The 11,902-nt window shown below is 50.4% G+C and overlaps 4 protein-coding genes across 4 annotated transcripts; 1 reads left to right on the forward strand and 3 right to left on the reverse strand.

The window, feature by feature from the left end:
- Positions 1–158: 158 nt before the first annotated feature.
- Positions 159–2,043, forward strand: M436DRAFT_48806 (MFS transporter; the record flags this gene model as incomplete). Its single annotated transcript, XM_013571192.1, has 6 exons — positions 159–301; positions 354–821; positions 889–1,120; positions 1,175–1,622; positions 1,675–1,779; positions 1,829–2,043. The coding sequence occupies 6 exons, from the start codon at positions 159–161 to the stop codon at positions 2,041–2,043; spliced, it is 1,611 nt and encodes a 536-aa protein (XP_013426646.1).
- Positions 2,044–3,552: 1,509 nt separating this feature from the next.
- On the reverse strand, positions 3,553–7,005 carry M436DRAFT_73581 (uncharacterized protein; the record flags this gene model as incomplete). The annotated part of the gene is made up of 3 exons (XM_013571429.1): positions 3,553–3,878; positions 3,921–5,103; positions 5,227–7,005. 3 exons carry the CDS (start codon positions 7,003–7,005, stop codon positions 3,553–3,555), a joined length of 3,288 nt encoding a protein of 1,095 aa, XP_013426883.1.
- A 651-nt stretch (positions 7,006–7,656) lies between these two features.
- On the reverse strand, positions 7,657–9,846 carry M436DRAFT_64634 (uncharacterized protein; the record flags this gene model as incomplete). Its single annotated transcript, XM_013571284.1, has 2 exons — positions 7,657–7,967; positions 8,055–9,846. The coding sequence occupies 2 exons, from the start codon at positions 9,844–9,846 to the stop codon at positions 7,657–7,659; spliced, it is 2,103 nt and encodes a 700-aa protein (XP_013426738.1).
- Positions 9,847–10,709: 863 nt separating this feature from the next.
- Positions 10,710–11,811, reverse strand: M436DRAFT_82741 (uncharacterized protein; the record flags this gene model as incomplete). Its single annotated transcript, XM_013571430.1, has 3 exons — positions 10,710–11,217; positions 11,267–11,472; positions 11,614–11,811. The coding sequence occupies 3 exons, from the start codon at positions 11,809–11,811 to the stop codon at positions 10,710–10,712; spliced, it is 912 nt and encodes a 303-aa protein (XP_013426884.1).
- Between the last annotated feature and the right edge of the window lie 91 nt (positions 11,812–11,902).

Here is an 11,902-nt window from a genome sequence, read left to right on the forward strand (position 1 = left end):
CTTGTGGGGAACTACTGCCACCATAGATGTGTCCTCATTCCCTCGCTGAGTTGCCTATATAAACGTGTCTCATCAGCTCGGGCTTCCTGACTCGATCTTGGTCCATAAAACCTTGATACAATATCGAAAGATTCATCACATACATGTCTTCTCAAGCTATGGCAATCGAGATGGCTCAGATCCGTGAAGCAGATTTGGATCGTGTCAGAACGCTTGGGTCAGTTCGCCTGACACAGGTAGGGACGAACGAGCGTATACTCTACCCAAAACCGTCCAACGATCCCAACGATCCGTTAAACTGGTGCGTAATCACAATCGTGTGATCAAGGACCACAAATTGACTGTCACACCAGGTCCAAGGCTTACAAAATCTATCTGATGTGCCTGACCAGTATAGCCCTCATCTTGTCAAACTTCGTGGCCGCTGGACCTTCGATCGCAATCGTAGAACTCACCATCGACATCTTCCACGCGTACCCGCCGTCACCTCTCATACCTGGCTCATTCGCTCCGGCTTCCATCGCCAGATTCTCAAGCAGTATATCCAAGGCCGCATATCTGTTCTCTGCAAATGCCTTACTGCAAGGTCTCTCCAATCTCTTTTGGGTTCCCGTTGCTCTGAAGTATGGAAGAAGAAAGGTATACGTGCTGTCATTCTTACTGTTTGGCGCTACAACCATATGGGCGGCGCGAGCAAACACGTTTGGCAATCTATTAGCAGCTAGATTGGTCATGGGATGGTTTGCCGGCACAGCGGAATGCGTAGCACCACTGACTGTTGCGGATGTTTTCTTCCTGCACGAAAGAGGAACTTATATGGCGTAAGTATGATCAGACCGCAGGGGTTCTTCTACAATTCTTCGGTGCAGAACTAACGAGAGTGGACAGTATATTCGCCGCCGCTCTTGCACTTGGTGCTCCTCTAGGGAGTATAGTCGGCGGTCTCTTCACTCTAAGTACAGACTGGCGAGCGATATACTATCTGGGCACTGGCCTCATCTTCGCATTCACCCTGCTGGCCTTCCTCACGATGCCTGAGACCGCATTCGTCCGTGTGGCGGAAGTCCACGACTTCGCTCAGACTAGCGAAGACGCTGAAAAGTCATTTGGGGCTTCCCAAGTGGAAAGAGCGTCTCCAGATTTTATACCCGAGATCAACAGCATATCAAAAAAGACATTCCGACAGAACCTCGCATTTGCAACGCCTTTGCAGACCAAGGAGTCCTTCTGGAAAATCTTCATCCGGCCTGTACTATTATTGGTACTTCCGCCAGTGATATGGTCTACAATTACGGTTGGGCTTGTGGTGGGAATCGTGGTTGTTCTCTCTGTGTCACTTGCTAATGATTTCCGTACGGTTTATCACTTCGAGACATGGCAGTCAGGGCTATGTTGGGTATCTGTATCGATCGGTACTGCTATCGGGATGCCTGTTTGTGGCAAGTTAACAGACATGACCGCGGATTTCTTCACTGCCAGGTCTGGCGGCATTAGAGACCCGGAACATCGACTACCATTCTGCACCCTTCCTGCATTGTTGATGCCGGGAGGACTGCTTATGTATGGACTAGGGCTGGACCGCCATGTCCATTGGGCTGTACCTGTCGTCGGTCTTGCTATCAGTGAGTCACTCATGTATGAATGAGTCAAGAGCGAGCCTAACAACTTTCGCAGTAAGTGTGGGCATTGTCGGAGGCACAACTGGGGCCATGACCTATATCGTAGATGCATATCGGCCCATTGCAGGAGAATGTGTCGTCTCGGTGATGGCCTTCAAAGGTACGCTACATTTTCTTACAGTATACTGGACGTGGCTGACATATTGTAGCGGCGTTCGCGTTCCTGATCGCGTTCTACACTAATTCGTGGCTTGCATCCGATGGACCAGCAGTGGTGTATGGCACATTAGCCGGAATCGTGTTTGGTTGGCTTGCTCTCGCATTGCCACTCTTCATCTGGGGCAAGCAGCTGCGTGAGATGAGCCTTGATTGGAAAATTGTTCGACTTGTCCAATGGGATTTGGATCGTGAGACTGGTGAGTGATAAAACCTGGGCCACCTAAGTCATGAGTTGGCATTATTTTGCAAGCATACCCCTAGCAGAGCATCCGAAAAAATTGAGACTTTTACGAGACTGTAGAGATATTCCACGTCGCCTTTGGGTGTGATCGTATGTTGTGATGTCTATGTGTCTCAACTCTCCTAGACTGTACAACTGCGTCCAGCGTCGAGACGGAGAGAGTACTGATGGTTGCCAATCTCCGCTTGTGGCTTTGCTGTACATCATGATCTTATTATTATGCTACTCGAAACTCACAGACTTTCTGTCTCTGTACTTTCCATGCAATGTCCAGGAGACTTTCGCTCGCCTCGAACGTGACCTGGACTTTGGACGTCCGCTAAGATCATGACTTGTTCAACTACATACAGTGATGTCTGCTTACAAATCTGTCCCTGCTAGCGACAGACAGCTGAATGATCAATAAAGAAGCTAGCCGCAAATATCGCTGCTCTTTCAGTGAGCCTCAAGCTCTTTCAGGGTGGCGGTCGAAAGCTCTGCCATCTCCAGATACTCCTTGGAGAATAACCACTACAAGATTGGTGTGTAGGCCAAGACGAGGTCTAAATCCAAGTAAGAGGTTATGGTAAGCTGGGGAAGAACTTGCCCAAGAACCGTGCAAACTCGACGTTGTGATTGACGCATTCGACTCGATATCATTCAATGATCTCAAAACCTGCACTGACTGCTCTGACATGGCGTAGATAGACACCATCCAGTGATCGCGCCAGATAGTAGCCATCCTCAATAGCCATACCCATGCCTTAAGCTGCGTATGGCGGCACCGGATGTAAAGCATCGTCAAAGCCAACGATACGTCCAGTCGACCTCTTCTTCGGCGAGGACCGGTTGAAGACTTCCCAGCGATAGACTTGTGTGTCAAAATTGGTGGCATCGACGAAGCGAGTGCTCAAGATTCTGCGGACATGTGCTTCGATATCTGATGGCATCGACTTTCCCTCTCCCGACGGCTCGACTAACCACGATTTCATCATGAAGCATAGGAAAGAAAGAAGCTTGGTATTTCTTGGAATGATACAAAACCTCACATGCTGGAGGGATATCTGGTGGATGATCGTGCCAGGCGAGAAAGACACGAATGCCAATGTGGAATAGCTTGGGATCGCCAAAAGCCTGGCGTGCAACGCCTGATCTGATATCATCTGCAGCGACGAGGACTTTGGCTCTGCAAGTCCATCCGCCTTCAAATTCCAACTCGACTTTGTTATCCTGATGTAATTCCGTGTAGGCAACGAATTTGTGATTCAGACGTATGACACCATCCGGAACCTACTCGAGGATCTTTGCGAAGCCTCCAGATCGCGATATGTCGTAATGCCAGCCTTTGATGCCCATACGCTTCTCAACTTCATGATTGAATGGCATCTCGGCACGCTCATGGCCTTGTTGATTCCTGAACCAGGTGCAGCATAACTTCACAAGATCATCTGCCCACTCACCGTACAGATTCGGGAAATCTAGACATAGCACCATTCAATGGTTCGCGTATTCGGCACCAGCGCAGTCCACCACTGTCCCCGCAGAGAAAAAGGCCCCGGCCCCTGCTACAAACCAGAAGGAGCTTGTCACTGTCACGGTCATTACGAGGTCTGTCCAAAACACACAGATACCGCGTACTTTAAGTGGGGGAGCTTCGGTAGTATTGTTCTCCGACAAAGCTGCATTTGCGTGACCAAGATTCACTGATTTGAGTTCCTCACCATCAGAGCCAGTGGTATCAATGACAGTATTCTTTCCAGACAGCGCAGTAGTTGCTCCCATGTTGTTCGCGTGCCCGTTTGGATCATCCTTCAATGGCGCTGATGAGTACACCCGTAGTGTTTTCGAGTCATATTCGATACCATTTGCTTTCTTGTATTCGGTCCACTCACGGTCGAGCTGTTCGATGCGGCGATGATGACTATTCGTGAGGATACCTTCACTTGCGAATCGCCATATACGTCGAAGCCAGCAACCTCTGCCATAAGCATCATCTAGATACTTGGCATGAGCGTCCGCACCGTACCTTTTGCTGTAGAGTGCCTTGACTATCGCCTCTTCAAATCGCTGCTTGACCTCGACACCGTCTGCATTGAGATGTTCGGCATTCTCTTTCTGGTAGTATTCGAGTGGCATCCAGTCGAAGTCGTTGTCATAGTATGCCTGGACGTCCTCGGGAAGCTCGGCGTCGTCAGAAGCGTCCCAAAGCCAGATGGGAGGTTTCATGGTCAAGACAGGGGGGAGTGCATGAGGGCTGTCCCAATCGATAACACCTGTGATTCGCCAAGGACTTGAAGAATCGCTGTCTGCCTGCTCAACCAGTATGTTGCGTGCTTCGAGATCCCAGTGGTGCAAAACGCTTTTCGAGGGAGCTTTGTCCGCATCCGAGAACCAGCCGATGTGGTCCATATCCTGTAGAATATCTTCCAACTTGAAGTACATGCGAACGAGTAGCTCTGAGGGCCCTTCAGGCTCAACCTTTTGCAACTCCCGTGAAAGAAGGTCTTGCACCGAGAAAGACAGAAGTTCATAGAGGGAGCTTTCGACTGCTTGACACGGCGAGGTTCTCTCGCTGTCCATGAGTGCCCCTGTCTCTTTAGGAAAGCCCCAGATCTTTAGCTTCTCTTTGATCTCTCGGCTTGACGAAGCAAGAGATAGCTGAAGAGGGGTGTCGAACTTCTGATCGCACTGTAACCTTCCAGACGACTCGAATTGGACTTCTTGTAGACGAGCCATAATTCCAGTTAGTTCATCTGCCAGTAGAAGCTGAGATTTGAGAGGCACATCATCTATCACACTGATCCAGGTAACGCCGGGCAAACGAGTCTGTATCGAGTAAGGAAACTTCAAGGCGTTGCGACGTCCGACGTCGAAGGCAAGGATACGAGGTGCAGGAATACCGACATCCTCAAGCAAGTTGTAGAGTACAGCCTCATCAAGGATCTCCCAACGGAAGGGCTCCTTGCTCAGGCTCCTTCTGCTGCTAATGTCGCTGACATCACTGTCATTATCGCTGACATCGCTGCTGTCGCTTGCTTCATGTTCCTCAACTTGCAGATTGCCGCTTGAGATAGGGTCACTGTCGTCTTTGACAGATTCTTTCTGAATGTCGCTAGCGCTCACAGCGGCAGACTCTGGTTTGTCATCTTCTCCTTCAGTCTGATCTACCTTGCTCTTAGGATGTGCGTCGCACTTGCAGGTCCGCCCGTGCTTATCAGCAGGGAGCTTGGCAAGGTCTCCGTCCCAGACACGAGGTATACGTATGATAGCCTTCGTTGAGGTTTCCCATGAGGCTGTCTCTGGCGCCACTCCAAGAGTCACAGGAACTACGCGGTTGAAAGATCCTCCGCGCATATGTTCAACCTCGTTGAAGCCAACACCGAGATCTTGACCTAGGGTAGAGATCTTGTGTTGGAAAGTCTCGAAGGGTTCGTGGTCGTAAGCATAAGTCGAGCTTGACGAACCTGATGCGTCTGAATCCGAGTCGTCATCCTCCCCGAAGACCGTGTCGTGAGATACTTGGCCTGTCTGCTTGAACTCGGCCCACTCTCTCAACACTTGCTTCAACTTTCGGGGGTCGGGCCACGCAACCAAACCCAAACTCGCCAGACGTCGGAGCCAACGGCCCCTACCATACACGTCGTCCTGGTAGACTTCCATTGCCCTAGAGCCATATTGCGGAGTATAAATCTTCTCTAACATGACTTGTTCGAAGCGCTCCTTGATCCTGGCAGTGAGGGGATCGGAACTAGCCTCCTGGTAATACTCGAGCGGTATCATGTCGCTATCGCCGTCGTGATACTTTCGAATCGCATCTGGGAGCGAAGATCCATCGTGAAACTTTCGTATCGCGCGGGTATACGAGTCCCCATCCGGCAGGCCAAACAACCATGCCGGAAATCTTCTTGCAAGGACTGGTGGTATGCAACGAGCATCGTCCCATTGGAGAACGCCACTGATATGCCAACCGAGAGTTCCATTGGCATCCTCGGTGTGTTCGACCATGATGCTGAAAGGAGTGAGCATGCTGTGTTCAACAATGCTGTATGCTGGGCCACTATCATCCGACTCAAACCAACCCACTTCCTTCATGTCGTCTAGCATGGCATCCAACTTGGCAAGTTTGGAGTCTGATATGTTGAATCTGTCTTTCCTTTTATGCTGGGAACGACCACCAATATGCATGCACGGGAAATCATACAGTGATGAGGATGGTGGTGTACCGGGATCGTCTCTTTCACGTTTGACCGGAAGATGTGTGTGGAAGCCACGGACTACCAGTTTCTCTCCGATCTCGTTGGCTTGGGCAAGATTCAGAGGAAGTTTTACGTTCTTCGTCGGGTTGTCATAGAGAAGTCTGCCTGATTTGGGAAACCGGATGGTGTCCAGTTTGGCAAGTATTTCGGCGTACTCGCCTGCGATGTTGACCTTGTCGTCTACTGACATGTCGTCCCACACTTTCCAAAGAGTGGTTCCTGGTAGGCGAGTTTGGAGCAAGTAAGGATGATTGAGCGCATTCTTCCGGGTTGTGTCACAGGCAAGGACATTCGGGACTTTGATACCGGCGCGGGTAAGCAGACTCAGCACGGCAGCTTCGTCGATCTCTTCAAGAATCACCCATGCAGCTAATTCCGCGGCGACGTCTTCATTCCATCCGGGCTCACCTTCGACGGGTTCATAAGGATCGAGACGATTAACCCGCAGGATAGCCTGTCTAGAGTCCGAAAACCCTGACTCCGTGGGAGGATTGCGTACGGTCAGGCCGATAATACGGTGGCTCCCGCCTCCGGTAACCCTTTCGATGTCCTGGAAATCGGCGTGAAGCTCTGGACCAAGTGCAGCGACCTTGTTTTGAAAAGACTCGAAAGGTTCAGCAGGCGCAAAAGTGACTACTGAGGGAGGAGTAAAGGCGGTGAGCTCGTGCTCCTTTTCATCGTTTGCCTCCATGTCGTCGTTCAATTTAGGACGACTTGCTTGAGAGATGGCTGATGAGCCCTGAATATTGTGTTCTTCCATACTGTAGAGACTGCTCGAGGTGAAAAATTAGGGCTTGAAAGCTTGAGCTGCATCCTTATACACTCTTCACGTCACTACGGGCAACGTCATGGCTAGGAGTGCTGTGAATAGGCGATTACATTCCTTTGTTTCCCTTCACAACAGAGGTGCCGTTTGCGGACAAGTCCCGCACATGCGCTCAGCCACATCTTCCCCATATGGATGATGGAATCGACAGGCAACCCGAACCGCACGCACTAGATACAAGGTAAATACGAGGTGTTTGGTGGGAGGAAGGGATGGAGACAAAGAAGCTCGATGGCTACTACGTGACGGAGTCGCAGTTTGTAACAGGCTGGCTTGGCATGAGCCCATCAGTTGGCAACAGATCATGGTGTTGGCATTACGAAGCCATCCAATCTACAGCACAGCTTCTTCTATACCACTTAGCAATGCACGAGAATGACGAGCAACGGGTAAAAACTAGGATCCCAGATACATTGAGAAGCCTACACCAATCCCGATCAACCAGAAACAATCTCTTCGCTGTTGTCAACGTTTTAGGCCACACCTTATCAACCGAGAGATGACATTACTGGCAGCTCAACAAAGAAAGAAGTAGACATGGTCGAGAGCATTAGTTGCCGTCGCGCACATTTCTGCAAAGTCGTCAGACACTTCTGCAGCTGTTCCGCCAGATAAAGACGCATGCTGGTTGGTAAAGAAGTAGACGTGGTGGAGCGAAGTTAAAGGGACCGCGCCAGAAAGGTCCTCCACCGCAGGGGAAGGAGCGATTGGCGGCTGAACAGGTCCTGGCCTTTCAACCTCGATGCCGTGAACGTAGTCAGGAAAACGTTTCCACATCTCCAGAGGTCTCGGCTGGATGTTCTGATTCTCCTTGAACTCCAGCCAGTCTGAAATGAGCTTGTTGAAGCGATACTTCGTTGCAGAGTATACCATATCCCCTCAAGCGAAGGCGAACAAGCGACGAAGCCAACGACCTCTGCCATATGCATCATCAAAGTACTGTTCTCTAGCACTATCTCCGTACTGTGGGACGTAAAGCTTCTCGATTAGTACGTTTTCGTAACGTTGCTTGACCTTCAAGTCATCATCATTGAGATAAGGTAGGTCTGTGGGTAGTTCGTCAACATCGTGAGCCCAGCCGAACTGGTCCTCTCTTGGCAGCACTTTGGCAGCTTCATGAACATCCCAGACCCACGACCACGGCCGCTTATTCAGCACAGCAGGGACGGTCTCAGCATCGTCGAAACTGATGATGCCTGTCAGACGCCAAGAATTTGGTGATTCCACAGTCCGCTCAACAAGGATTTGCTCATCATGGATGGTACCATGAATAAGCACGCTCATCGAAAAGGCTGTGTCGGCTTCAGAGAACCAGCCAAGGTGATCCATGTCAAGGAGCATATCCTTTAAAGCAACGTATGCTCTGAAGAAGGGTTCAAGATCGATATGGTCGAGCCTGATCATTGATTTTGCCAGCAGATCATCAATTGCTCGAAGCATTGTATCGTACAGCGAGTAGTAGAGAGGCGCGCTGGGTCCAAATCTGCCTCCTCGCGGCCATTGGGTGTTCAGAAAGAAGCCAAAGGTGTACAGCTCCCGGTCGACATCCACGTGGACTGACATGTCAAGTGGCATTCTTCCAGCAGTCAAGTTCAGATTCACGTTAGCTTGCAACTTGCCGGTGCCTTGGAACTGAATCTTCTCCAAGCGTGCACAGAATTCAGCTGCCTCACCAGCCAACGAGAGTCTGTCTTCTAAAGACATATCTTTTCTCGCACGATAGAGTCTTGACAACTGCTCTCCTGGCATATAAGCTTGTATGGCATAAGGTCTCTTCAACGCATTGTCCCAGGTCACGTCGAACGCAAGAGTTTGTGGAGCGGGGGCACCATATTGTCGGAGAAGGTTTGACAGGAGCGCCTCGTCAAGACGTTCCCATTGATCTCTTCTCTGTGGTTGTTCATCGCCATAGTAACTGGAGTCGCTGATGTAGTAATCGGAGTAGTTTTCATAATCTCCAGAGTCGCTCTCGTTGTCTGCGTCGGTCTGTATTGGCGATCGGTTCGTCAGAGTATCTCCTGAAAGACTGCTGCTATCAGATGTGGTGCTGGTGACAGATGCGGGGCTTCGGGGTTCAATTTCGCCATCTCCAGTCTGGATGTCTCGCAGAGATGGTGCATCCTCCGTAGGGTGAATGAAGAAGTAGACGTGACTGAGTGAGCTTGAGATTGGAGCATCGGCTTCCCCGGTGGCATCAGAAGAGAAGACGTCCTGATCCTCGATCTGAACACCTCGGCTTCTCCTGTTGTTGAGCGCCAGATCTCCATTCATATGTAGGACAGCGCGCGTCCCGTCTGGCCACATAGCCCTTGCAGGAGGGTCGCGCAATGTCAGTGGAAAGGCACGGACTTCGCGAGACTCTCGAACGTAGCCGATATCTTCGAATTTGACATGGAGCTGGGTGGCCAAGGCAAGCAGCTTCTGTTTGAAGGACTGCACGGCGTCTTCATCGTCAACAAGACTTTCGGGGTAGGAGGAGGGGTGGGCGTAGCAACTTGACAGATCATCATCGCCATCATCAATTTCGACCTCATCGTCCGCCTGACTCTGAGTGTGCAGCTGAGCTTCTTCGGAGCTGATCGCCAGGATTGGGCTGTCGATATGAGTCTCAGGGTATGGTGTATCGTTTAGAGCTGCGATGGTATCTCCAGGCTGCTGGTCAGTAGCTCCAGCGGGCACCAGGTCAGTTGTGCTGTTCTCTGCCATGACTGAGGGTCGATGGCGATTTGGTCAGATTGTCGACAACAAGCTGAGGTCGGAAGTTTTCGAACGTCCGGATATACAAGCAAGATTAGGCAGCAAGCAGTCAAGAGCAAGACAACAACACGGTGCTCTTACAAACGGCCATCTCTGTTTGTGACAAACAGCGTCTTGCCAACACGCGAGTCACAACACAGGGTCGACACGACACGACTTACCTGCAGCCGGGTCTCAGCAACATTCATTTCGTCAAAATTATGCTTCTCATCTGTGTCTTTGTGTGAGAAAGAGGAAGTTGGTCAATTTGAAGACAAAGAGAGGTGGCTGCGTCAGGCCGTGACGCCGTCTCCCGTGCCTGCTTTTTCCAGGCATATATCGAAAGAATGGTCGATTCGTGGCCACTCTAGGTAGTTTCACAGACCGCTCAGGATACAAAACTAATGGCAGTATTGTCTATGCCAGTGTCAAGATCAACCCCTGCATAATTGTTGCCGAGAAACGCAGTTAGCATCATTTGTGCCCAGTCACCAGTCCCAAACTCCGAATGTAGAACCAAGATTAGCTTAATACAAACATGAAATTCCTGTCTTAATGCAAAAATTGCTTTGACTTTTCTCGAGAGTTTGCACTGTGCTATAACAATAACTTGAATACCAGCTTGATCGTGCCAACTCAAATACAGAACTATAATGATACTCATTGTGTGAAACCAGGGTGGCTCACTTAGCAAAAGTCTTGGCGGTCACCGACTTTATTGGCATTCATGGTGAGGAAGATATAATAGTTTCTAGTCATGGAAAGAGTGAATATTGTCGAATATCTTTGTTTTACGTATCAGTCGACAACCCAGACGAGATCGTCACAGTATCTCAAGCCAGAATCACCTTCTGAACCAACGAGTTCCACACGCCCATGCCTACAGCAGCGACCGTGGCGGCCATTGCGAAGTTGACACCGTTGTTGTTGAGCAAGTCCATGCCTCTCTGCACTCGACTGCCTCCTGCAGTGACCTTGACTCTCTTGCCATTGTCTCCCTCAACGACTCTTCCACTGCTCTTGTCTTCGACCGTTGCTTGAGCCAATGCACCGAGTAGTGAATCTAGTAATGTGCCGCTGAAACCCGCAACTGTCAATGCAACCCAGAAGAGAAACTTTGAGTCTCCGGTCCATGCCATGCGAGAAAAGGGTAGTGTGAAGTAGGCAAGTGTGGAGATGAAGACGGAGCCTGCAAGGCCAGCGAGGAGACCAGTGAGGGTGACACCTCCATTGGTACCACGAGGTACACTACGCCATGGCGCTGTGATGAGCACAGGAGAAGTTGGCGAGAGAATACCAAGTTCGCTGCTGAGGGTGTCGGCTGCAGCGGCGGCGTAGGATCTGAATCACATCAGTTTCTGGTCTAGTCTGGCGGAAGAGTACAACTTACGCAGCGATACCGAATGGGATAGCATCAGTCAGGCTGAACTCGTTCTTCACGCTGTTACCACCATTCTTGGAAGCGTATAAATGCCATAGAATCAGCAGTGACGCAGTGCCAGAGTTGGCCAGCACTTGAGCATAGTTGCGAGCGCTCTCACCACCTACACCTCCAGTCGCTGACTGGGTGAGAGTTCTCTTTGTCGTATGGTTGATCTATTCTTGTTGTTAGATCAAATGTTCAATATAATGTAGATGTCACGTATGACGATATCGCTTTGTCCTCGTGTTCGTGACAAGGTGAAAAGTATATCGTCCCAAGTCCGAGGAAGCGAGAGGAGAGCCAGGAATACAAACCTTTGTGCCCACTGTACCAGCGACGAAGAAACCTACGAGTAGGTTGAAGAAGACTCCCCAGGGATGTACCATGTGTATTCCCGCAGTCACGATTGCGGCTGCAATGCCGCCTGGTGTCAGCTTGTTCTTGGCGGCAGAGTAGACGACCAATGCTGTGACGATAGCCAACTGGCCTTTGTGCTGTAGTGCAAAATCCATGGTGCTGCTATCTTGTCGTACGATGGTCGTTACAAGTGTTTGGAGGTAGACGGCTGAGGAGACGCGATGCAAAGGTGATCACGTCCAGCGG

Source organism: Aureobasidium namibiae (genome assembly GCF_000721765.1).
Source record: "Aureobasidium namibiae CBS 147.97 unplaced genomic scaffold scaffold_10, whole genome shotgun sequence".
NCBI lineage: Eukaryota > Fungi > Ascomycota > Dothideomycetes > Dothideales > Saccotheciaceae > Aureobasidium > Aureobasidium namibiae.